The sequence below is a fragment of the Ornithodoros turicata genome, chromosome 4 (assembly GCF_037126465.1).
Source record: "Ornithodoros turicata isolate Travis chromosome 4, ASM3712646v1, whole genome shotgun sequence".
In the NCBI taxonomy this organism is placed as follows: domain Eukaryota; kingdom Metazoa; phylum Arthropoda; class Arachnida; order Ixodida; family Argasidae; genus Ornithodoros; species Ornithodoros turicata.
Window position 1 is genome coordinate 10,289,913 of NC_088204.1, and position 24,947 is coordinate 10,314,859.

General features: G+C 46.7%; 1 protein-coding gene across 7 annotated transcripts in view; it reads left to right on the forward strand.

The window, feature by feature from the left end:
• Window positions 1–21,051, forward strand: part of LOC135391005 (QRFP-like peptide receptor) — a 169,187-nt gene extending 148,136 nt beyond the window's left edge. For 4 of the 7 annotated variants that reach the window (XR_010421848.1, XR_010421850.1, XR_010421846.1 and 1 more), the window contains 8 exons: window positions 4,967–5,253; window positions 14,534–14,655; window positions 15,435–15,558; window positions 16,040–16,245; window positions 17,212–17,317; window positions 17,627–17,917; window positions 18,090–19,416; window positions 19,502–21,051. Coding sequence is in view for 1 of the 7 variants with exons in the window: in XM_064621058.1 (XP_064477128.1) it covers window positions 4,967–5,253; window positions 14,534–14,655; window positions 15,435–15,558; window positions 16,040–16,245; window positions 17,212–17,317; window positions 17,627–17,917; window positions 18,090–18,188 (1,235 nt within the window). In the remaining 6 variants the exon portion in view is untranslated. Of the gene's footprint in view, window positions 1–4,966; window positions 5,254–14,533; window positions 14,656–15,434; window positions 15,559–16,039; window positions 16,246–17,211; window positions 17,318–17,626; window positions 17,918–18,089 lie in introns of all 7 variants that reach the window. The other 3 variants (XR_010421849.1, XR_010421847.1, XM_064621058.1) reach the window with 3 other exon arrangements.
• The last annotated feature ends 3,896 nt before the right edge of the window (window positions 21,052–24,947 follow it).

Here is a 24,947-nt window from a genome sequence, read left to right on the forward strand (position 1 = left end):
ACGGGCCATATTGGGTTGCTCCGAACAACAACAACAAATAAGTTAATGATAATGAATGGGGAAATTCGCCGCGTAAGGTGCGGTGCTCCGAATTATCGTTGCAAATATTGGTTTTTCTGTCGTAACGCACGCCGCAACAATGCAAGGCTGGGAACCCTCAGTTGTCTCGCGACGTAAACACCCAATTATTATTAAGGCTGGGAACCCTGTCTCGTGATCAGGTTTCACGTCAATCAACTGGCTTTGCTATCCAGACCAATTGTATCTTTGCGGCCTTCTACTTGCCGCGGTTATTTTTGCTGCGGTTGCTCCTAGTTGTATAGACGCGTGTGAGGCCCACACACATGGTCAGTACACATACCTTGTGTAAACACCGCTCACTTCGGTACTTCCAGGTCACCACTGTTCATATACATGCTCGTATAATAGTCGTGAACGACGACAGGGTAAAAATTGCTGGAATTCCTGAGAAGGTCCGGAAGTATTCCTGAGAATTCCTGAGCAGCAGAACAAGTCGGGAGACGAGTTCAATTTCTCCTCGTTTTTCTTTTTTTTTGTTGTTACAAACAAACAAACAATAAAGTCCCGGAAGTGCCGCTCGCATAGTTTCTCGCTTTTAAAGATTTTAATGAAATACCAAGGAATCCAAAGTTCCACCAGCATAATAACGCTCAGCGCCAGATATTCACGTTTTAAAATCTTAACCTACAACGCAATGTAAAATTTACAGCGATCTATCTGCGACGTCACATCGCTCGAGTTTTAAAGATTTAAAGCGCCAGTCCCGACTTCTGGAGGGTATTCGGATTGCGACTGCATTGGATTGTGCTCCACACGTATATCATCCACGTAAAATATAAATGGTCAAAGCTTCCCCGTATTAAAGAAAGTGAATTAAGTCGTAGGGGTAATCCATATCCGGTTTCGGTTTCTCCGTGATGTCACCACTGTTCCCGACGTGATCGTTGTTCCCGAGTCGCGGACAAAAGCTCACCGCAAGGTTAGGTCTTAGGTCAGGAGAGCCTTTTACGTATTTCACACGTTGCGGAGTTTGTCAATTCATGTAGAATATGCACCCGTCGAGGCTGACCAAGGTTAGGTCAGGAGAATCTTCTACGTATTGCACACGATTTTGAGGACTTTGATGCCCATGAAAATAAATGTTCCATTTTAAAAGGAGTTTGGTGGTGCGGTGAGCTCTTGTCCGCCCCCGATTAGCTTTTGTCCGGTGAACCTTTGCCCGACGAGCTTTTGTCCGATGAGTTTTGTCCGATGAGCTTTTGTCCGATGAGCTTTTGTCCGATGAGCTTTTGTCCGATGAGCTTTTGTCCGATGAGCTTTTGTCCGATGAGCTTTTGTCCGATGAGCTTTTGTCCGATGAGTTTTGTCCGACGAGCTTTTGTCCGACGAGCTTTTGTCCGACGAGCTTTTGTCCGACGAGCTTTTGTCCGACGAGCTTTTGTCCGACGAGCTTTTGTCCGATGAGCTTTTGTCCAATGAACTTTTGTCCAATGAGCTTTTGTCCAATGAGCGTTTGCCCGGTGAACTCTCCGGGAGCCGTTGTTCCCGAGTCACCATTCTGCAAAACGACACAACAACAATCGGCGCATCCAATGTGAACGGCGAACGCCATGGGCGGTGCGGAAGATTAAAATATTTCATCTGACCGTGACGACGGCTCATATTACACCTCTTTACTTGCGGGACGAACGACCTTTTGTAACCGACCCGTTGCCGATCAGGAGGCACACGGCATTCCCTGTCGCAGCGGCCCTTTGTTGAGGCGCAGACTGAGATTTCCAGGTGAGACTTGACCCAGCGGGAGTGGCCATTTGGTTTAATAACTTATGTTACTCCAAACTATGTAGCGTGTGACATTTGTTATGCAGGTGTTAGTGCTGCAACTCGGAAAGGCGTGCCTGATAAATATTTATGCTGCGTAGGCCGATTCTGGGACGAGAGCGACATCGACTCTTAATGACACCTACTTGTCTCTTCAAAAGACATTGCAACTGCAACGCGCTTCCATCCAGAACGGTGATGGCTATCCACTACTGTTTTAGGGGCTCGGTGTTGGCAAACCCGAAAAACGACACGCACGTTGTGTTTTCTTTCTTGTTCTCGCAATGCACTAAGCAACACCCACGTCTCATCATCGCCCAACAACACCGCCATATATGCAGTAACCAGGCACTTAAAAAAGGCAAACCAGGCAAATTAAAAAAACAGGAATGCCACACGTATTGAAAGTGCGGGAACCAGGAGCGGATGCATCACTCGTACCCTTTTCACTAGAGACTAGGGTACCCAAGAGTTTCGGGCCTCACATGAAAGTTGGGGTCGTCACTGAGCACGCTAAGAACCCAACTCGTGCTTTGGGCTGTAGAGGAGGTGCATGGTATTCCTCTGCATGCGTGAGGCGCGCTGCTCATTGAACTGTCGCTGGTGATACCGGGGAGCGTGCCATCACCAAGTGGAGGCCCGAAGAAGAGTGTGAGACCACAGCGTATCGCGACCGGTACGGGGCGTTCCGGGTCGGAAGAAGCGAGCGTGGCCTCCCCTTACGAGCCCCCGGTGGAAAGACGTGCTCGGTAGGTTCACGACTCGAGGCGGGCCCTAGCGCCATCGCGTGCTCCCTGAGCAGCTGCGCGAATCTTGATGCCTGACGACGGTGGTCGTTGTGAAATTTGGGATGGTAGATGGCCGAATAGGCCTTTTTACAAAAGTAAGCGCCACCTGTGGCACGCAAGGGTTCATGGGAACTTATAGCGCCTTAGGGCCAGCGCTCACTTGGCAACGCCCGACGCGGCGTCGCGAGCGGGCGGCGGAAATAGACGCGCATTTCCGGAGTCGGGAGAGGAGAGAGTCAAGCCAAAAAAAAAACTGCCATTCCGACTTTCTTTCACGACGTCGGCGAGAGCTGCCGAGAACGACAGCTGGCGACCAATTAGGTGACACAGATAGGCCACGCCTCCTGATTTTTCGTCTGCTTTGGACGACGGAATGCCACTGTGGTGGGAACATAAAAATCGTGCGCGCGGGACGGGGCGGTGGAAATGCGCCTCTACTTCCGCCGCTCGCTCACGACGCCGCGTCGGGCGTCGCCAAGTGAGAACTGGCCCTCTTAGAGCATTACGAGACGGACAGAGGCGGAGGTAGGGGAAGAACAACATTCCCAGTGTGCGCAGCAGCAGCGTCAGCCGGGGTAAACCATAACCGAAGCAGGCAAGCCCGAGGAGTGCCATCGCGAAGCGTGTAGCGACGTGACGCAGAGTGCGTGACCATGGCGAAATAATAATAATAATAATAATGGTTTATTGGTGCCGAAGAACGCTCATGACGACGCTAGTGTTGGCGCACTCAAATACAATACTCTGCACTACAAACAGACACAATTATATACATATAAATACAATAATACAATATGCGAATACAGACAACATGCACTAACCACAAGACACGATCTGTGCAATAAAAAAAAACTGTACATGAAAAAAAAAACGTTACGTTGCGCACTGTGTGGGTGTTCAGAGGTTCCTATCATGACATGTGAGAGTAATCATTACGACCTATGACTAAAGAGTGCACTATTTTTACAACAACCTTAGAGTTCAAGGAGAGTTCAAGGGGCGGCCATGCGCCCCCCCCCCCATCCCTTCTCTCGGTACGCCCATGCCTAAGGGATAGGGTTGGTGGTTCTGCGCACTGCGCGAAGCTCTCTTTCTGTTATAAGCGTGCGTAGACAAACGCTGAACCATCAACGCTGTCGATTACGCATGCAAAGGCGATAGCGTACACTAAAACTCTCTAACATTTCGCGTCGCTTTCGCTTACGTCCGCCGTGTAAGGCCCCGTTCATTGGGTACATTAAATATTGCGTCCTCCACTCCAAAACATCCTACTATCGTATAAAATACTTTATCGCCCGACGACCCGAGGCCGTTTCCATGGCGTGCAAACGTGCGTAATGCCTCAGTTGTATACACATCACTGCACTTAAAAGCATATATGGAGTTGCGGAAGTCAACTGAAGTTCACTAATGGATTGCTTACTGTCGCTTTTCCTCCTTCAGAAGGGCTGTGCAAAAGTTACGTACCTCGTCGAAGAGGGCAGGTAGAGGGTATTTGCTGGGGTTAATCCTATCGAGTTGTTAAACGCGTGGGAATGAAAGCGGAAAGTTTAGGAAAGACTAAGGGACACGGTGCGCCTGGTGTTGTGGGTGTCGGCAGCTCGCGTTAATGTTGGAGTGCTTGCCTGCGTGTGTTTGTGACTCGTGAATTATATATAGGCGTCCATAGAGAATCTTTCATGTACGGCTTCTAGTTGCCGCAAAAGGTGGGCGTCACCGACATAAAACAGCTTTCCAGAGGGGCATTGCGTTGCATGGAAGACATTACAACATGCTGTCTCTTTTATATATATATATATCGTCTGCAGCTGGCTTATTCAGACGTATAGGGTGGTGTCCGCTCAGACTCACTTCATTCAAGTGCGCAGGGCGGAGCAAAACTTTATGGCACGCACGTGTTGCGTTTCACGCTCATAGTGTGGTGCGGATTAAAGCTGCGTAATTATGTCATCATATTCTAATGCGTTTCGCGCATAATCGGCCGACTGGAACATTGTCGTGACCGTTTCGTGTAGGGTAGAATAATATAGTCGATTCAATTCTTAATTGGTAATTATTGCGATGTACAGATCAAATTAGATGATTCGACTAAAATTAAAATCACCAAAATAGATTCTATATGACCATGACATCTCGGTCCTCTCCTTTCTGTAGGGGAGAGCCTTATAAATTTTCTATATATGGAAACATGAAGCCAACAAAAAATACAAAACAAAAATGGCGCGTATAAAATTAAAATTACATAAACGGTTAAGCTAAAGCGCTATACATTTCCCATTACTCATCCCCCTCCCTCTCTCTCTCTCTCTCTCTCTCTCTCTCGTCTTTCCCAACAGCCGAACTGGCGATGAATCCTCCTCTAAACTTGTCCAAACCCAGCCACGATGGAGGAGACCCCGTCTTCGATTACGACTACGAGGAAATGGTCGCCACGTACGACCTGGCGGACCTGGTCCCCACAGCGGTCGTGTACGGGTCCACCTTGGTTTTGGGTCTCATCGGCAACCTCCTCATCGTGTACACCGTGGCTCGCTTCCAGCGCATGCGCTCCATCTCCAATGTGTTCCTGGCCAGCCTCGCAACCGCTGACCTGCTCATAGTTCTCCTCTGCATACCTGTCAAGGTAAGTTCCGCTGTGCTATGAATGGTACTTGTATCACGAATGAATGGATATGTCCAGGACCTATTGCAAAGATGACGAGCACTATGATGATGAGGATGACAAGGAAAAAAAAAAAACGTTCGTCCCCATACGACCTCGGAACTATAAGAATGGAACTGGATGAAGGCACCTTTGTGTGTGTGTGCGCGCGCCCTTCTCGTCTTCTGTCTTCGTCATAAGTTCTGCGTTACGTTTCGTAGCCTGCTATCGTGTCAACAAGTCCAATCTTTGACATTGTGAAAGGAAAGTCGCGCATACCCTTTACACAAGTTCCCCTTCGCGCGGCAGCATTTTTCATGAAGTTCGGAAGCCTATATGGCAATACGCTATGCGAGTAGGTCAGCCGTACGCGCAGCTCCCCAGTTTCCCTCTTCCCCTATTCGTCACGACGTTTCTTCACCTTCTCCCCTACGTTGTCGTGGTGTATACTATAGGGTTCCGCGTTTTCGGCGTGTACCGAAAAATGCCGATAAATACCCGAAGAATATGTTTTTTTTTTTTTTTCGAAATGCGGCCTGTTCCGAAAAATTCCGAATTATCCTCTTGTATATGGTGCTACATGCCGAAAATTCCAGTACACTCAAAGAAAAAGGGAGTAATTTTACTCCTTTTGGGGACTAAATGCTTTGCCACAAAAAATAGTCCCTTTCGGGAGTAAATGCACGGGAGTAAGTGAATGTCAGAGTGGAGATTGCATTTCACGCTCATGTTCTAAGAGTACCAGGTACGTAATTCGTGTGCATGCATGAAAATACTTTGAATCAACCCGTCAACCGTGATATATCGAGTGATATAAAATCTTGCGACATACATAGGGCACAAGTTGAGAAGAAAGAAGCGCTAACTATTTCTTAGTCTGTGTGGGTGGAAAACTGTGAAGTGTGCTGAGTTATACAGCCTTATGCCATCAAATTGACCAAGAGCACATATTTACGTAGACTGTTGCATTCGGAAGACCATTTGTGAAGTTCAGTGACAATTTGCCGTTCTGGGGAGTAAATGTTAGAAGGGTTAGAAGACTAAAATAGGGAGTAATTGCAATCTAGGGGACAGACGCTGCAGTTACTCCCCATTTTACTCTTTTTTTTTTTTTTTCTTAGAGTGAACCCCAATGGGTTCTTTTTTCTCCACCCTGCGAGACTCCTTTAGTTTATTAGAAAACCCTCCCCCGTAACAGTTGTCAGTGGTTTAACGGGGTTCATGTACACCTGGAGTTCCTGAACAGGGGAAAGGAAAATTCTTTGCGTCCGCAATGTCTTCCTATACTAAGCTGCCATACTTCTATGAATCATGTCTGTACCTGTCATTGGTCAGGGAGTGCACCCTGCACGCGTGGGCCAGGGCCAGGAGTTGGTTCGCGCGGAACCCTAAGGCAGTCTCTCCAGCGGCTGCGAGATGGGACGCAAGAGAAAACTTCCTTGTGACTACGTGAAATAAAGTTCTGATTTTGAAGCATCGCCTCAAGCAGGGATTGAGGGTTGGATATGCGTGTATGTTTCACTTCAGAATTTCATCATTTAGCTGTATTTCATGCGGTTTTTAGGGAAATAGCTCCTCCCTGTGTACCTCTGGCCGTTCATTATAGCTGTCGATTTTTCGGTGCCTATTTTTGGAACAAACGCTGCAAAATGCCGAAAATTTCCGAATTTGAAAAAACATATAAATGTCGAAAATAGCCCAACGGATCTTCGCAGGAATAAAAGCAGAAAACGAGAAACCATACGTATAACACATATACCGACAAAAAAAAACAAAAAAAGATTTTTATAAGATTTCCACACACACACACACACACAAAGTAACTGTTCTTGCGCCTTCGCCAACCAGAAAATTGCTGACAGTAGGCAGTTGCACTAGCGGGATAATATCCGTCTTTACTGCTTCTAGTCCAGAATTCAGACAACAGCCGGAAAATGACTCCTGAGCTATACCTGGCGACTAAAGCCGAAATGTTGAATACAGACCGTTCTATGTTCGTGAGTGCTGCACTTAAGAATGTGCACTCCATAGACTCCATAATCCACCGAACCTCTTCGCCATTTCACCTTTTCTTCTTGTTGTTCTTTTTCCTTTTTTTTTCTGCCTCTTTTAGAACGCGTCAGGAGTGTCGAAACATCTGTTGCTCAGTTCAGTTCGGTTCAGTTTATTTTTGCACCAAAAGATGATGCTGGGGGGAATGGGCAAAAAGCAACTGAAATGTGTTTGACAAGGCCGAGCCTCCCTGCGTTACATCTGTCCAACAGCTGCGGTGCGAGCAAATACATAGAATACAATACAAGGCAAATACAATACGAACAATGTGCAAAAAAGTTACATGCAATTACATTAATGAAAGTCCAAGGTATAGAACAGAAAAAAACTGAATATCACAGCCACTTCTACATTTCAAATAACAACAGCAACAACAACTAGAACATTTCAAACAAGTTGGCAACACACATATTAAAAGGGCACTATAGGTATTACATTGAAAGTATTAGTGTTACGTAATTAAATCGCCTCCTACAAGGAGGTTTACGAAAAGATGAACGCCCTGAATGCACCAATTGTCATGACATCTGGGTCTATATGGCAACTCTGAAGTTCATTAAGTAAAAAATTGTGCCACGAAGTACTTGTATAAGAGCGCGATTTCTATAAATATCACTAAGATTACGGCACAGGAAAGCGCGAGAGAAAATGTTGCTGCCATGCTGGCACCAACTATATTTCTACAGAGCTATGGGCATATATTCTGGGAAAACACACACACAATAAAGTTGTTGTTGTTGTTGTTGTTGTTGTTCTGGTGCGTCCGGCGAGCACGTCAGGGAGACGTAAAACAGTCTCCAGGTGCAACAACAACTTTATTTAAATGCTGATGAGTGGGAAGTTTCGTCGCCAGGGGCGATACCGTACCCCATTGCTGGCGGTAATGTGGTGAAACGGAATATTGAGTCAACTCACAGTGAGGACTGAAGTCCAGAACATCGGTTCTGACTGAGAACATCGGTTGCCAGTGGTGGCACTAGACTTCGAAGAATGGAACGACGGTCTCCTCTCAGCAATGCAATACTCGTTCGTCACCTCGATGAGAGAGCTGCTTCTGCGGTGCTGTCAGTCTCCAAGTAAAAAGAGCAAGAATATCTGGAAGCTGCGTTGGAATGATCCGTAGTACAAACAACCTACCGATTGTACGGGAAACACCAGAACTGACAGAACTTTCGCGCTCAGGAGTAACATATATCCGGGACGTGCCCCGGATCCCGATATTGAGTCAAAGTCAAGAAGCTTCTGAGCTGCAAGACAAACGCCTGCCAACGTAAAAGAGGATAAGAAAATGAGGCACGGTATGGACTTGGGGGAACTTTTCCCAATCGACCGCGTAACCGACGTTGGCTTCTACGTTTCAGCTACACGGCTGTCTCCACAAAATGTCCCACGGCTGTTCAAGATGCTCATCGAGTAGGTCAGACACAGCAAACGTAGCCCCCCCCAATTGATTCATAGAACATTGGGCATGTAGAAAGATAACCAGCTGAGAAACTTTTATTGTTCATGTCAGCGGGCTTAATCGCGTGCCCGTCTAACGCATTGTGGGGCATCGAGCATTTCAAGGCCTGTGTGTGTTGACGCCAACGCTGGGACATATTGTAAAATAGGATCCCCCGAGCCGTTTGAGCTGTTTTCCAAACGGTTACGCAGGTAAGCGCCGTCTAAGAATAGATCCTGCAAGAAAACACTGACTCTGACGTGTGCTCGCCGCGGTGTTGAAAACCTTTGCAGCACTGCTGCTATGGCGGGCTGCTGCTGCTCAATAATCCCGGAATGTTATCGAAAACATCTGGCTATTTTTGGAACGTCGAGCATTGTATAGCTCCTCGAATTTAAACATACCGGTCAGTTTGCTAAGACGCACGCTCGGCGACGAGGATCGACATTGAAATTACATCAGGCACTTCCGTTTGCAAGAAGGCGGAGTCGCTAGGCTAACACCACCGCTCGTGATTCATTACCGCAGACTTCTTGGCATACGTAAAGAAACGTCCTTATTATATCCTATGGTCAACATTTCACGAAGGATGCCAACCATATGCATATTTCAGGCATTTCAGCGGTACATCGTCTTACGTCAAAATATGATGTACTAGGTTATGCTTCTTCTTCTTCTTCGTTGTCGTGTTCCTCAACACACTCGAAAGGAATATCCACGTCGTCGTCTTCCTCATATGACCGTAGAGTTGTCGGTCATATGGTGCATTGGGGGGGGGGATATGTTTATTAATAAAAAACACAAGTAAAGGTCAGCCAGGCAGAGGTCGGCTTGCTATTCAAAAAAAAAGGAAAATGGGGAAGAAAAGAAATGGAGAATAAAGAAGAAAAGAAAAGGAGAAAGGAAAAGGCACAGAAGAAAGGCAAAGAGAAGGAAAAGAAAAAGCAAAGAAGAAAAGAAAAGGGAAAGGAAAGACTAAGAAGAAAGGAAAAGGAAAGGAAGAAGACAAAACTAAAACTGAAAAATCACACATTGGAACTTATTGGAACGCATTGGAACTCAGTAGTGCGAACTGGACTAAGGCACATCTCTGCACCACGCGCTCTATCTTCTCTAAAAGTTCACTCAACCATCGAAAGAATGCGGGTTCCAGCTTTTTACAAGACATGATTATGTATCGTTAAAATTTACAATGATTCCGGGGTTTATTGGTGTTTACAGAGGCCCCCTTTCGTCGAATATCATCGTGGCGCGCATTCCCTTTTGAATAAGCTGTTCTCATAAACGTAACATTATCTTGAGAAGCTTGCTTTCCTTCACCTGTCAGATTTTGAGCTTCTGTAGCTTGACTGATTGCTCTTAGGAAGCGAACAGACCTTAGAGGACGATGACACTGTCGGTCGTCATCCACGCAGGACTTCTGTGCTTGCGCGCAATATGAACGTTGGGAATGTTGATAGCATTGTCATGACCGTAAGAATAGTTATTTATTGATATGGCCGGCACTAGGCTTAAGTACGGCGCTGCACAAAAGATACAACACAAAGAAAAAAAGCACTGAGCACAAAAAAAAGTAAAGGGAAAACAGCAATACCATAATATTATCACGATACCACAATATTTCGTACAACAACAACAATAAATGAAGGAGAGGTCATGATGGGATTTCGTACAATATCGAGTAGAAAGTTGGGAAAATTACGTTTCGAAAGTGTAGCAACATTTTATTTTTCGTTAGATTTTTTCTGATCGAATATCCCGCGATTTTATTTCGTACGTGTTTGAAAAACCGAGGATGAGAAACTGCGGTTATACTAATGAATTGTGCAGTTAGATTTTTCTTGATGTTTCTAACGCTAAAGATGTTCGAATGAAAATGAATAAGCCGTTGTGTATTCAGCTATCGAATATCACAATGAAAAACTTAATTCCATGCGTGAAAGAACAAAAGAGAGAGAGAGAGAGAGACTCTGCGATGCTGTCGTCCTTTCTCACAGCCTCATGCGGAATTTCAATTACGTTTTCGAAACTGCAAAGGCCGCGTTCCTCCTACTTTCTTGCGAAAGAGACATCAAAATATCATTGCCAATACTTCCTGTTCTCCGATAACTGCCGGAATTTTGAACAGTTACAGCGTTTTCAATCCTTCTTTTTATTTTGCGCTGCTTTCACTGCCCCTTTCTCTCTTCCGCCCCCTTTTAAAGAAAGAGGCTTTTTATGTTGCTCCTCGGCATCAGTGTGTATCATCTCCTTCTTCGAATTCCGTTCATAGCGTATTGAAAGGAACAGCGCACAAGAAACGAATTCATAACGAATCATTTTCCAAGGAATCGCATCTTCCTCCTCACCCGCGCCCTTTACTTTCCGTTCAGGCGGGAAATCAGTCGTGTACACATTGCACACGCTGTGCTATAGCGTGCAATATGTTATAGCGTATGTCGTCGGCTTCGCGACAGCAGATATTTGCTTTGGCTTTGTCGATTCTCTTCTTCATTGTGTGCATGATATCTGCACGCAAAAGAGAATTGTCTGTGTCGAAATGAAGTATGCGACTTGTGTTGTTTCGAAATTTGTATTCGATGTCTCTGCAAGATATTTGTCAATGCTAGCGGAGGGAAATTGGATAGACAACTATTTGAGAGACGCTTACTCGAACTGTTTCCGTTCTTCATGAAATGATTATGATTGATCACATAAGCGTCGGATCAAAAGGAATGAGTTGACATTGTTCAAACCGCGGTTTCATTTGTGCGAGATTGGCATTCAGACGAATGAAAACAAAAACCGAGGCAGCTTGATCAGTAACGACCCATGACGACCCAATCTCGTCTAAGAGTGCGCGTCATCTGCATCGTTCTGTTTGCTTCACACGTTAAGGCTTTGGCTTACTAGCTGCATATTTGGAACGAATTGGTATAGCTGAAGTACGCGTTGTATCCCATTTACACGAATATTTAACCGCTCTTCTCACAGATGACATTATGCTTCACTGTTGCATTTGGTGGTCCGATAACATCTTGAACTGCAGCACCGTGTCTGCTAAAAGTAACGGGGGGAATGCAATTTCCCAATTTCGTCCGGTTCCCAATTTCGTCCGACTCAGATGAAATTGGGAGCTATTTCCCGTTTGGCTTAAACGTAAGCGTTGCTGCCGACAAAGAAGTCGGACTTTTTGACATTGAATCAATCGTGGGCAGTGCAAAATACGAAAAAGGATAAATTTGACTTTGACTCAGATCGTTTCAGTGGCAAAACTAATTTCGCTTTGCCTTCTTCAAAGAGTGACAGGTGCCTGCGCGCCTATTTATTTTTACGCGCATTTCTTTTCATTGCCACGAACTCACGCTTGATAACATGTAGCGGCGAAATGTCCGAGTTGAGATTGAATCCATGAACTACTGCAGGCTATAACCGCTCAAGTAGCTTTCTCGAGCTGTCTGTAAACACCGATCGTTACGAGTGGCTTCGCCAGCGACACATGCAAAGCAGAGCCCATCAACAAAACTCGGGCGTTCTGGAAGCAATAACCGAATCGTTAGTAAAAGTTTTTCCATTGGTCAACGGCTACATTGCAGTCCTATCCAAGGACATCGTATCCCAGAGCACAACACAGCTCATAAACCGGAATACAGGCTGAATATCTTTGTTTAGAAAATTGTATACCAGAAAATGCCAACACCCACCCGGTCACTAGCAGAAAGAGCTACTCGTCTTGTATCATATATTGTTGACTGCGCTTCTCCGGTGAGTCTGTCGCATTCTGGATGGTATTTGTTATCGAGGTATGGTCGCTTCTTTTTGTGTAGGACTTTTTTTTCCCCTCTTCTACGATACGTAAGTTGCGGGCGGGGTTCACTTTTATTCCGGTTCGACCCATATTACTATTTCACATATTCCATATGTATTATTTGGCAAGATGTACTGCATACTGCAACGACTGCTATGCCCACTCTTCCAATCCTCTTCCTTCTCTTATGTCCATTGTTTTCTTTCTTTCTTTCTTTCTTTTTTTTTTTTTGCGGTTAAAATATACTTCAGCAAAGCATAGCGCGCACCCGTACCTGCAGGTTTCACCGTTAGACTAAACAGGAAAAAAAATAAAAAGAACTTGATACAAAGTCGAGGATCAGCGTGGGAGGCTGGGTTCTCCATCCCGCGCGTTACTCTTCTGGGGATCTTCATCGTGACATCTCGATTACGGCATGTCTCTTCTTCCCTTATAAGGTCATCAATCCTGCAAGACATCACTTACCTCACGCTATTCTCATTTCATCTTCCGCTCGCGGCTTGCCCCATTTTTCTCTTCCGCAAGGAAGTGGGTTTGGAGTTATGACCCTTGGCTGGCCCAGGGCCACTCACCAGTTTTCTGATGCCTACGTACCAATCACATGTGTCTGGTATATAGACGCATGTTTCTGATTAGCTCGTGATTCTTAGGCGATAATTGTACATGGCCGCCGGGTTGGTCCGTCCGTAGCTTTATAGAACCACGTGACCAATACGTTTACTGCCAACGATGGCCCAATAAGGATAGAGCACTTAACCTCGTTTGGCACGCGGTGCCAAAAGATTCAGCCATTTTGTTTCCCTCGATGCCTATATTAATCTGTACAGAACACAAAAGTCTGCAACGGTACTTGTTCTAGGTACCGTCTAGGTACAGTCGGAAAGGATCGACAATGCGTAAATTCTGCATCAAAAGGCAAATGGTAAATGATAACACTTCATGGGGAAAAAAAAACATGGTGATGTTTGAATGTCATCCAATGGTCTTTTTTTTTTTTTTGTTGTTGTTGTTGCTTGTTTGTTTGTTTTGGGTAAAACTGGAAATCTCCGGAGCGTTGGAAGTAGAGGCTTGTTTGTTGACGTTTGGGATTCAGTTGTGGGAACTTCGTTCGAGACAGAAAAGAAGCACAAGATTTCGAGCGCTAAACGTGCTGAACGGAACCTCAAGAACCATAGAGTGGAGCTCAGCGTGTACACAAGCGCTTTACGTTTCGTCCTGTCCTCGGCCTATGTTACTGCTCTACCTCGGGTCTGTGTACGTCACGATAGCGTCCCTCCCCTGTTGACAACCTTCCGTTGTCAACAAGGCACTTGTACTGGAGCTGGAGACGTCAACTAATAAATTTTTGTGAGGCTTGTGGTCCCCGCGCAGCTTCTACATTTTGTTACTAGATTACATCTTTTCGAACGTTATACTATGTTGTCTAAGAAAGGGGATATTGTCCAGGATTTGCTGATAAAAACTTTCACGCCGTGCTCAGGGGTGTTCTATAAGGCTTAAGTAACGTCCTGTGGTCAACCTCAGAGAAACAAGCGTTTTATATACTTCCTTAAGAAAGTTTTTTCTTGCGTCTTTCTCTTTCTTTCTCTCTTTTTTTTTTTTTTTTTGTCCTCATAAGTGGCGATGGCAAATCTAAATTTAAACAAAAAGAGTTGCTGGCAACGATGCACAGATTTGTCCAGCCGTTGCACCGTAAGTGGCAACAGGACTATCGTCTGCTACGTTGACGGCACCCATCCATCGTACAGAAGTAAACAAGCTGCTCCGGCGTTTCTCTCCATACAGACCATTGTCTCATTTTCCGCAAAAAGAAAAAGGCAGTGAAACCTCTGTAATTATTTACTGCATTCGATTCGCTCCGGTATTTTTGCCTCCTGCGATGTCTTTTAAGCCCCTAGGGCTTTGCGCTGTCCTCATGCGGTTCCCTGCTTCGGCAATTTGTCTTCTTTGTCTTATGACTTCTCTACTTTTGTTTCTTGCAGTTTGGCCAACTTTTTTCGTACACGTGGACGCTAGGAGAGTTTGGCTGCAAGTTCATCCTCTACATCCAACACGTTTCCATGATTTGCTCCGTGCTTAATCTAACATTCCTCAGCATAGAGAGGTAAGCACGTGTTTACTGTCGCTTCTTGACCTCACCCACGAAAGATCACAGCTGGCACTGACGCAAAATTTGACACGTCTTACACATCACAAAGTACCTCAGGCTCCATGTAATCTGTTGTCAGCTCCAAGGCCACGGTAAATACTGAGAGTGGGTGGGTTCGAAACCTACCACCGGCTGTGCTGTCTGAGGCTTTCCCTGGGTTTTCTGGCACACTTTCGAGACTGATGTCGGCACTGTCCCCACGAAGTCGGCCGAGGACGCAAACTAACACCCCTGCCTCTCGCTCCTCTCTGTTGTCCTCTCACCATATGCCCACGCCTCAACGCCGCTCATAGCTTCAGTTGCTCCGCGGCGCCATTACACATTTAAAAGAAAATATCTCAATTCTGGGTAGAGCATCTCCACCTGGTTAACGCATTAACCTCACGCATTAACCTCATGCTTTCCTTTTAAAGTCATCTTCTGTGATCTATCTCATCATTCTTTCAGCGATTGTTAGTCATCTTTTTTTTTGTCATCTTTGTCTTTAATCTACCTCACCCTTCTTTCATCATTTGTTAGTTTATCCTTTATTTCCTAATTCTTTTTCTTTTCTTTATTTATTTATTTCTGGAATAGCAAGCCGACGTCTCGTTTGGCTGACCTTTCCCCCGTCTTTTTTTTTTTTGTCTAATAAATATATCCCCCCCCCCCCCCCAGTGAGAGTTGAGTAATCTCGACAAAAGCAGTCTCCTTGGTACACGAAATGCAACGCTCACAGGACCGTTCCACCGTAGGTACTACGCAGTCATCCACCCCGTACGGTCCAGGTACCTCTGTACCTTCAGCCAAGCGCGAAGAGTGATCGTCTTCATATGGCTCGCAGCCTTTCTCACAGCATTACCCATCATTTTCGTTCAGGTAAGACCTTTTTCCTAGAGTTTTCAACAAGGGGAGCTTAATGACACTCTTTGGAAGCTGAAGCTCCCCAACCATCGGAAAGCTCTTCGGAGTTCCCTCCGCGTTTTCCATTTAAAGAGTTACAGCTTGTAGTTTTTAATACTCACGACGGTCCTCTTCGTTAAAATACGGTTACCTTCGTGCATATTTTACGAATTTTTATGCCCTATGCGCGCCCGCCCCTGTTACAGGTTCTAGTCTGCCCCGTGAGTCCGGTGAAGGTGAAACTCAAGTGCTATGTGGGGTGTAAGCGCTTCTACCTGTGGTCAGTGGGAGGGGTGCCTTGTTCACGCAAACACCTGGCCGTCATTGCCTATTTGTATCTGTTGTCCTATTTCTTTCTTCTTCCTGTTTGTTTTCGGGAAGACTATTTGGCGTTCCTGCAAGAGTGTGTTACAGGCTACAGCTCCTCTCACATAACAATGTACTTGCACCGGTGCAGGCGCATGAGCAAGTTGGTATCAAGCGAGCAGCGTTTTGGTGCATTCGAGACGAGAGCAATCCAACAACGTGGCGGTCCTTCGAGATCTATATGCTTATCCTGGTGTTGTGTGTGCCCACGTTCGTCATGGGTTACACCTACTCCAAGATCTGCTTTCAGCTGTGGCTCGTTGTCCGCGAGAGGGCCAACATGACTACCGGATCCATGTGAGTAAATAGACCTTTCTGTTCCACACAAGTACTTGGGGCGTCAGTACAAGGACGTGTCAGTGGCCTGGTTCATTCTGAGATAATATCGACGGTCCGTGGTATAATATATGCGCAAGTCGGTGTGATAGTGGTTTGTTCGGCCGGCTTCATGTCTCGTCTCCAGGGCACGAATCGCATCGGGGGCTGCACGCTTGCTTGTTCGAGGTGTGTGTGACTTTCCTTGTATTGTGAGTCTCTTACCGACCAGATTGAATGTGTTCGACGGATCACATTATAAATCTGCCCATTCAACTGCGGCCCGGGCTGAGTTTTTGGCAGCCGGGCCCGGCTAGGATCGGGTAAGCCTCCCGTCGCCTCTGGTACAGGCCGGGCCGGATTGAGATTGTGGGAGCCGGTTCGGGCCAGGGTCGGATAAGGCTTCGGGAACGGGTCGGGCCGGTAAAGCCAGGTCCTTGCAGTGCTCGACTTTAACTCTCCATTCTAGAACGGAGGTCATGATCATGGACATGACGTCGCGAGAGATGCGCCGTGGCAGTTTTGCCCGCCGTGAGGCAACACCACCTAGAAACAAAGCCTCATTGCTTAAACGCTGCTGGTCATTAAGAGTCTGCCAATCAGACGAGCCGCATGTGCGGTCACTTGTGGCCACAGAGAGCTTGGGTTTGAAGTCATCTGCGGAGATTGGCTGCAGCCGACGTCATCCCGAATATGTGTGTCCATCCCCACCATCACCATGTGTTCACGCGGCGAAGGAGGAAGGCTAGCAGCTTCACCATCACCAGAAGGCGTATTTGGCACCCTATATCTTTGTTTATGTGACGTTACAAGAGGCGACTCTTTAGATTCTCGAGTTGCTAGAGTCCAATAAACGAATGCGCCCAACGTCGTGTGCTATTGTTTCATGTTGCCCTTTGCCTCCGACATCCAACGGCGTATTGACGTGTACACCGTCATTTCTTTCAGAATCTCCACGGAAATGACCGAGAAGAAGAAGACCACTGCGACGCCAAGTAATGGAGAACAGAGGATGCCGAGGCCTATTCGTTCTGACGAAGACACAGTAAAACAGGTGAACATTTTGCGTGTTCTTGCACGTGGTTAGCTGGAAAAGGTGCAAGGAAGCAATAACGTGGCCATACACACAACGCCTGGTGGTTGTGGTCTCGTCTCTCACTTCTGGCACCACCATCGTCTTCATCGACGGTCGCCTTGACACTCACACAGACGCGTTGTACGTAATGTACGATGTCAGTACGGTGTTACGTCGTTCGACATAGCTATGAGTAATCTACCCACTCTACACCAACGACATAAAAAATGGCGACAATCACCGTAACGTTCACTTTCACTTACCAGCGACTCTTTTGTTCCCACCCAGGTCATCAAGATGCTGATCTTCGTTGTGGTGCTGTTTGTCATTTGCTGGGCTCCCATTCTGGTCCTCAACGTGCTCACAGCGTTCGGAGCCGTCGCCACTCTCAACTACGACTACTTGAAACCGATGCGCACCACCTTTCACCTGCTCTCCTACATGAACAGCTGCGTCAATCCTCTTGTCTACGGCTTCATGTCCAAGAGTTTCAGAAGCAGCTTCCGTGACGCTCTCCTGGGCTGTTTTCGGCCGCAACCGTCCAGACGGTGTACTCTTAACCACACCCGTACAGCCAGTGTAAGCCGTTCTACTTACGTCATGTGACGCACGGGCTCCCAGTCCAGAGCTGGGCTTCCAGACGTGCGTTCCATACGCTGGACTTCGCAGGACACTCCCATTTAAAAGTGATCCGAGCGAAACCTTAGCATTGCTTCTATGTCGGGTGATCAAGTTCTTCTTTCATGTTCAGGTGAAGAAGACCATGTCGGGTAAACGAGGAATTCAGCCGGATTTGTCGCCAATGCTGGCCGTAATGCTGTCCAAGACAGGAAGATACGATTTCCTCTAGGCGTGTGCGCACGATATCGCTCCACTGCGCTTCTGGAAATCACTTTTGCAGGTGATTTCAACCATACTCTTTAGGAGGGTTGTGGCAGTTTGTTGTTTGCGGACGGGCCCTTGCGTGGTCTTAGAACAGAGTTCTGACCCATTTAAGTTTTCGTCTTTGTTGTGCCGGACGTTCTCAAAGCACCTCGAAGGAGGGGAAGCCTCGCCTCAAGTACCGCAACTCTGCGATAGTCTTCACGGATCTTCACGAACCCCTTATTTCACTTGGAGTATATGGCGGATCCTTGTTGCGGTGACGGCACAGAGGGAAGGGCCTCATGTGCACCAATTAGTTCTTCAAAGCATGAGGCATTTCGTGTGACGCACACCAAACTCATGGTGCTAAGATGGCGTGTCAATTGCCCAGTGCCATCTTGGTGATGACGACCTTCTAACTGCATGTAGCGACTTTGACGACCTTCTAACTGCATGTAGCGACTTTGACGACAACTCCTTGGTTGAAGCGACAAACTGTGGCCTGCACTGCTCACCGTGCAAAGACAAAGCCGCCACGCCCCACAGAAGACAGGAACAGCGCAGTGACTTCATTTTCTATTCTCACTCGCAAGAATGTACCATAGAGCAGGTCTAAGAGTCTTCTCAGTTCTGTCCTGTATCTATTGCCTCTGCCAGACAATGAAAGGAAATGTCTTCTATTTCCTGCCCTTGAAGCACAGCACTTCGCTCATGGGCGGACGAACCAGCACTTCTATCACACCAATTCTACCTACCCTAGGGGCGGGTGTAGAGTTTAAGTGCTCAACTAGGCTCTGCCGACGAGAATTCCGCTAATCTACGGTGCTATCCTCTGTGACGTCACAGTAACCCGTGTTAAACTGTGGAGAGGTCTCTTCGCGACTACGGCGCCACCACAATAATCTGTCACAACCCATTTAAGATCTGCAAGAAACAAGTTAACGCACTGTAACTGATACAAGTTTTTCGCAGACCTCATCTGCTGCAACGGGATATCTTTTTCGGTTCAAGTGACGCCGTGGCATAGGAACACGTACCTGTGTAGCTCTAGAGTGATCTTCAGACACTCAATGTGCTGTTTTATCGCGTCGTTACATCTCCAAAGTATAACTTTACTTGTGTACTGTTGTATACAGGAAACCGACCTGCCGAGCCAATCTGCCGAAGGCGACCAGCAACGTCCCTATTGTCTTCTAGTTGAAGCGTCATGAGTGGTGAGAGTACATGAACTGAAATTTCCCCTCTTCGCCGATATGACGTAAGAACCTAGTTGAACAGATGGCGATGTGCCTGTTTCAGTTCTCTACGAGGATATGGTGACCTTCCGGAAAGTTCGAAAGATATCAGCTAGGATCGCCACAGACGAGAGGGCTGAGTCTTCTGCAAAAGCTTTCTTTTATCTTTATCTTTCTTTTATTTATTTATTTTTTTCAACTTCAAGACAAAACGCTACGAAGCATCGCTTTGGAGAGGATATTGGACTCGGCCGTGCACGGATGCTTCTGTACGGTACAGTGCAACGCTAGAACATTTGCAGAAATGTAGCGCATGTAGCGCAACTACAGATAGGAGGTATTCCTTCATGCGCACGTGCTGTGTAGAATGATGTTCATGAAACATTCAGAAGACAACTGCGTGTGCTTTGATCCAACGGTATGCCGTAGAACGCATCAAGGACTTGGATATTTCATGAGTGGTTGCTTCTGCACCACCGCAATGTATGAACGCGTAGCGATACAGGCAGACTTCACTCGGCTTTAGAGTTACTATTCAACAAAAGGCCGGTTGTATTTCTGACATATAAGTACATCTCACTGTCCCGTGCTCTGTGTTCTGTGGACGGTCGAGCCAATGTCTTTCTGGTTTTCATTGTTTTGCGAAAGTCAAGTCCCTCTAGCGCCTGGCCAGGAACGGTTCCATAAAACCCGCACACAGGCAGACACACCAGACACACCAAGCACGACAGCCAAACTTTTGTATTAAAGGTATCTGTCCGAAATAGTTTGTTTTGTACAGCATTGTAAGACTTTTTTGAGGGAAACGTTGTTTTTAAACATTGTAAGTTAAAATACGTGTCTGTGCGCGTTGGATACATTGAGAACCTGCGTAGGTGTGTTGTACATACTTTGTGTTCATGCCATCGAGTTATCGTCCTTTGAAACGGTGTTGAGCCGGGCATTTGTTTTTATTAGGCAGATAAACTTTTAATATAACTCTCTTTTGAGCGCTATTTTATGACACATTGTGGCATCCTTTTATTCCGCCATGATGTCACTTTCATCTCCGTCACTGCATTGGACAGTGGCTTCTAACATACGTCCCTATGAGACAATGTACCTGAGAATGTTGTCGCGTGGACATGATAGCTGCAGTCCGGGTGTCACGAATGTCCTACTACTTGATCATCCTTTTATGTCGATTTTACGATTAACTGTAGTCTTGTACACTTGTGACATTTGAAGAGGACCAGCAGTGTATAAGTGTGTAGCGAAATGGTTGTACCCGTCCCTCGATGCTATCCCCTTCTTCTTCTTTTTTCTTTCTTTCAGATTCATCTGTTGGTTTACGATTTGTGACAGGTTTTTCTGAGATTTTCTCGTGAATTTATAAAATAAATGTGAACGCAAACAGAGCACTCAACTGAATACAAAAATTGATAAGTGTCACTACTGCCAACAAGTGCGCCCATAGCACAAGTCGCGCTGTTGTAGTGTACGAACTGATGAGAGTCGTGATAACATTTCGTCAAGTTTACGAGCCCCGTGTGAAATGTAGTCATTGACAAAGTCAGCCATGTACAAGCCGCTGCTGTATTCATCATTCTGTTTGAATGAATGAGAGTAAGCTCATGTGTGTTTATAAGTTACTCTTGTGGTCCATAACATATACCGTCGTGACATTGCAACCATTCGAACATTGAGGCTTGAGTGTGTTGGAGCCTCTCTTTCTTTCTCACACCCTTTCGAGTCCTAACCCTACCAAACGAGCAAATCCAATGGAGACATCCACTCAACATCGTTGCTTTCGTCAACAGGAACAGTTCGCTGGTCCCAAGAAGCGCGAAGCGTTCCAAAAGCGCGGCTGCGAGGTCACATGATCACACACCGCACACAACCTTAAACCATATTCTTTCTAAACGAGGAGCGGGAACACAACAACAGCGAACAATCTCAAGTTGAGCTTGTGCGGTGAATGAACTGCAACCAGGTAACCCAACTTTCTGTGCTAAACCTTTAACTGCTTTCTTCCCTTCAAAGTACATTCTAGAAACAACAGTAGCACACACACAAAAAAAGAAAAAAACACGAAACCCACGCGGACGATGCTATTTTACGCCATTGTTCCGACTTTTTTTCTTTTTTTCCTTTTTTTTAACTGAGATTCCAGAACTATGCTTTAGCTGAATGTGAAGCATTGAACAGTCAATGCTACCTGCCACTCTTGGCCGTCTGTTTCGAAATGCACGTGTCCTCCATTATTTCCTTCGACTGCAATGACAATTGCCTACTTTCTTCCCTTCGCTACTAAACACACAGGGTGCTGGTGGCGTCTGCTTGAGCCAATCGCAGACGGTTTAAAGCAGAATGCCCTGTGGCAGCTGTGATTGGCTGACGGCGGCTCGTCGCCATGGCTGCAACCAGTGAATGTACGGTTGTGGTTCGTCGGATTACGTCAAGTCCTTTGGCGATCAAGCCTTGAATTGGTCTAGTTGGAGTTTGCAGTGACCTGTGTTGATTTCCCATGGGGACATTTCGCACTGAAGCTACATCGCAACACTTGATGCTTTGCTGTGTATAGTGAAATATAACATCATGTCTGCTGAACAAGTGAGGTTACGACGCCAACTGTCTTGAAGATCGTACGGACGAAATAAAAGCAGCAGGACTACAAGTGCCAGACTCGAAAGTGATCCTCGGTGACTTTCGTGTTGCGTCGTACGTGGACGATAAATTATTTCGTGTCTTGTTGTGTTGACGTAAGAACTCTGTATGCGCCATGAGTGTTACATGGCCCGGAATATCCGTCGTTGTGTTCCAAAGTAAATATGACATCAGTTCGTTTTGCACAGCGTTCAGAATTTTTGTCCCTATGGTGTTCCACGCTGGTGTATACACTCGGAGCCTTGTTTCTTTTTCTTTTTTTCTCGTTAGTTTCAAGACTTGGATGGCTGGAATGCATGTCAGCGAATTAGATATATTCCCCGGCTGATTTGGGATTTGTGGTTTTCTTCCGCGTACTGCTTACGCTCGTACAACCTGCTGTCATCTTTACTGTAACGGTACCAAAGGTGGTGGAGACCACCGCGTGCGCCTGGTACAACCGCCTCGACAAACCACGATGCGAAGAAAACCAATTTTATTTTATTTCTTCTCTCTCTCTTCCTTTTGTGTGTGTTTTTCACTAAATGACTGCACGATAGTCGTTTTTTCTGACTGCTGCCTTGCTTTGCATTTGATCTTGAAGCAGAAACCTCAGGTGTTTGCCAATAGGCTACGACCGTTTGTCTCTGCACAGGGGAGAGGGTAAAGTTTGGTGAAATCACGTGACGAAGTGTCTGTCCAATCACAAGTCAGCAATAGGGGTATTCGTAGACCGGCATGGGTCCGAAGAAGAAACCACGTGAGCTACACCTTGATACATCGCCCCCCCCCCCCCAATTTGGGAGAGGTACCAAAGAGGTCGCTCCAGAGGCAATAGGGAAAAGAGGGAAACTGGGTAGCTGCGCAGACAGCTGAGCTACTCACAAGGCGTAAATTTCGAACAGGCACTGTTCTTCTGCTGGGCACCGTGTAGTGGAACAGTCTCTGCTAGAAATATCGACCTCTCCTGCTTCAATCCACTTTCATCGCATCACTGGACTCTCCAATTATTGCCGTTTGCATGTGACCCGTATGTTATACAAGAAGTTATAGTTCCGAGTAAAGATTCCGACTTCCAGATCCCACTTGCTACGAACGCATATCTCCCTTTCACCGTCGTTAGAATGAACTAATGGATCGTCCACATACGTCAGTGCAGGTAGCGGATGGCGAATTCGCGGGTGGTCATTCCATGGCAAGGCCACCAAGCGCTTGGAAACTGCTAGGTCGACGTCCGAGCTCGATCACGTGACCGTTGCCACCCGAACATGAGTGCCAGGAGTCCAGCGATTTTTGTTGCTTGGATCACGCTAGGGGCACCGCTGTGTCGCTCGTCTTCGGGTTCTGTCGCCTGCTAACCCACGTGAACTTCGACGTGCGGGACAATTAGGGTCCTCGTTACCGTCGCGATCCGGATATGACGACACCGGATATAGTTGGGCAATCCGCTGCGCGGTCGCTTCGAGGCCCGTCGAAAAAAAGTGCTAGCTGGCAAATTCCTGGCTCCCGCAACGTGCCACGCGAACACGCGAGATCTGGCAAAACTGGCTTCTGAAAGAGCTTCGCCGTTGTCGGCCTCGCAGAGGTGGGCAACGTCACGCGCTCTGGGGAGATGTGCGTCTTGGTCCGACTTCTAAGAGAACTGTGCCGACATGCCTGCGACAGCGTCTGAGGAAAACCCAGAAAAAACCCAGACGGCACTGGGATTCGAACCCGGTACGGTTACCTCGAGGTCTCGACGTGGCGAAAACTAGCAGGATCTCACAGAAAGACTTGCCACGAAATGACCATCCGAATTCGCCAAGAGAAAGTGAAAGCGGAAACAGCTTCCTTTCGAAAAGACCTTCTCAATCATCTCTGCCTGCTACCATTGCATAGCTGCGCTCGTTCTTTTATTTTTACGTCTTCAAGCGATGCGCATACGTAGATGAGAGTATGTGGGGTTGAAAGGAATGTCGCGCTACCCATTGTGAATCTAAGGCGGTACATGCCCGCTCGATTCCGAAACTATAGTGCCGTTTTACTCCTCGATCATCACAGTTTGTGCAATTTGATGTAATGCATGGCAATACGAGCAGATGCCGGATGTTGAGAGTATGCCGGAATAGACCTCTCCCTGTTTGTAAACAAATGACGTCATAGCGTTTGCCAGCGCCACCAGTTTGGTAGAGTTGCGCTGTTGCTTTTGAACTGACGAGAGAAGTCGTGGCACCCATCTCGCACTGACCTTTTTCATGTGAACGCCCTTGCCGATGATGCGAGAAACGGTTGTTTTGGAAAGCCCCAGCCTTTCTGATATTTCCTTCACCTTCAGATGCCTGTCGCACAGCACTTCCTTCTCGACAAGAGACAAATTTTCTTGTGTCACCACTTCCACTGGACGACCATCGCGTGGATCATCTTCAATGGTCTCTCGCCCCAGTCGAAACTGCTTAGCCCAGTCTTTTACCGTTGCGTACGGCGGAGAGGCTTCCCTGTACACGTTGTCCAGTGGCGCTTTAATTTCTCTGGGCGAAAGTCCCTCTTTTGTCAAGAATTTTATCACAGCGCGGTACTCGATTTTTTCCATTTCAACTGAAGAGTGCACCCTGGCTGTTTGAAATGCCGCTCTTCAACCGACAAAAGCATGGAGAGGATTGAGGGTTGTGCTCCGGACCTCCAGCAGATGGCGCCACGCGTCCTTACTCGCATTTTCAAATTCGCGCGCATTTTCTACCTCGGGCCTGCAACTTACGGAACCACCCTCGTACTTCGCCTGTCGTCATGAAAAACTCCACTCATCTTCGCGGAACACTGGCATCCGATATAAGTATCTGTATTACAACAAATATCCTCAGTATACTCTCTAAACATCTGGTGAGATTTCGAATCGGGTTGCCGTTACC